General features: G+C 52.0%; 1 protein-coding gene across 1 annotated transcript; it reads left to right on the plus strand.

The window, feature by feature from the left end:
• Window positions 1-321: 321 nt before the first annotated feature.
• On the plus strand, window positions 322-745 carry VOLCADRAFT_100953 (uncharacterized protein; the record flags this gene model as incomplete). The annotated part of the gene is made up of 2 exons (XM_002959437.1): window positions 322-475; window positions 582-745. 2 exons carry the CDS (start codon window positions 322-324, stop codon window positions 743-745), a joined length of 318 nt encoding a protein of 105 aa, XP_002959483.1.
• Window positions 746-1,057: the final 312 nt, after the last annotated feature.

Below are 1,057 nucleotides of genomic sequence, written 5' to 3' on the forward strand. Positions count from 1 at the left end.
ATCAACACGCCAGCTTGTGGAACCCTAAGACTACTCACTGCTAAGGCGGCTGCCAGACGCAGTAGGACCAGAGACCATCGTGTTAGCCTTTCTACTAGACAAGGATTCCAAGAAAGTCAGTGTCTACATATCTCAGCACCTTCAGGGTGCTCCCGACTGGGATACCCGGTTGTTGGGGTTCACTAGGCAGTTAGTATCGCAGTGTCTGTTTGGGGGCCAGCAGGATTTTGAGGTGCTTATTTCAGAAAGCAAGGGCAAGGTCAGCAAAGCCTGTGACTCGAAACACAGCCAGCGCGGCACTGGACACGATATGCAAGTAACATGGAAGACTACACGGGGGGCCCACGGGCTACCCGAATGCCATTCCTTGCATATTTCTTCTCTGCGGACGCCAGAGGCGCCACTAAGACCTACCTCGGAGGGCAGCTCGCGCAGAGTGTCTTTACCAGCCTATCTGGGTTCAATACTTCGAAAGGTGTGTCACGGATGAACAGGGGGGGGTGATCATGGGGGTTGCCAATTGGGAACTGGTACATGCTTGGTGTATCATCATAAGGGTAACATCCTCGTGACATCCACAGGATCTTTGGCATACCGGAGCCAGCATGTTTCCAACCACAGCCAGTCCTACATCCGACCGGGCAGCTCCGGTGCACGCAAGGGGGACACCGGATCTGACGACACGAAATCGTACGAGCACCAGCAGGGTAAAGCGACCATTCCACCACAACATACTAGGGGTTAACTTTATTGATAACTCACACGCATGTCTGAGACATCCTGAGTAGAGAATGTGACGCCTAGCTGCCTCTCAATCCCGGGGATGCTGTCCGCGACCCTTGCAAGTGAGATTGTTATCCCATATGAAGAAAACGTACAGTTCGTATTCGTTTTCTTGCCTAATTGTTGCACGTGCCGGTTCAGTTCATCTAGGGTACCTGGTTGAGCCTTTCGGTGTTTGTTGGCCCGTCCATCACCGCTGTCTGACATCGCTCTTTGTGGTGAGCGCCGGCTTTGGAGGAATAACTCTAATAGTAAAAGTCTAACTAAATGTTTG

The sequence above is a fragment of the Volvox carteri genome (assembly GCF_000143455.1).
Source record: "Volvox carteri f. nagariensis unplaced genomic scaffold VOLCAscaffold_247, whole genome shotgun sequence".
Classification (NCBI taxonomy): Eukaryota; Viridiplantae; Chlorophyta; class Chlorophyceae; order Chlamydomonadales; family Volvocaceae; genus Volvox; species Volvox carteri.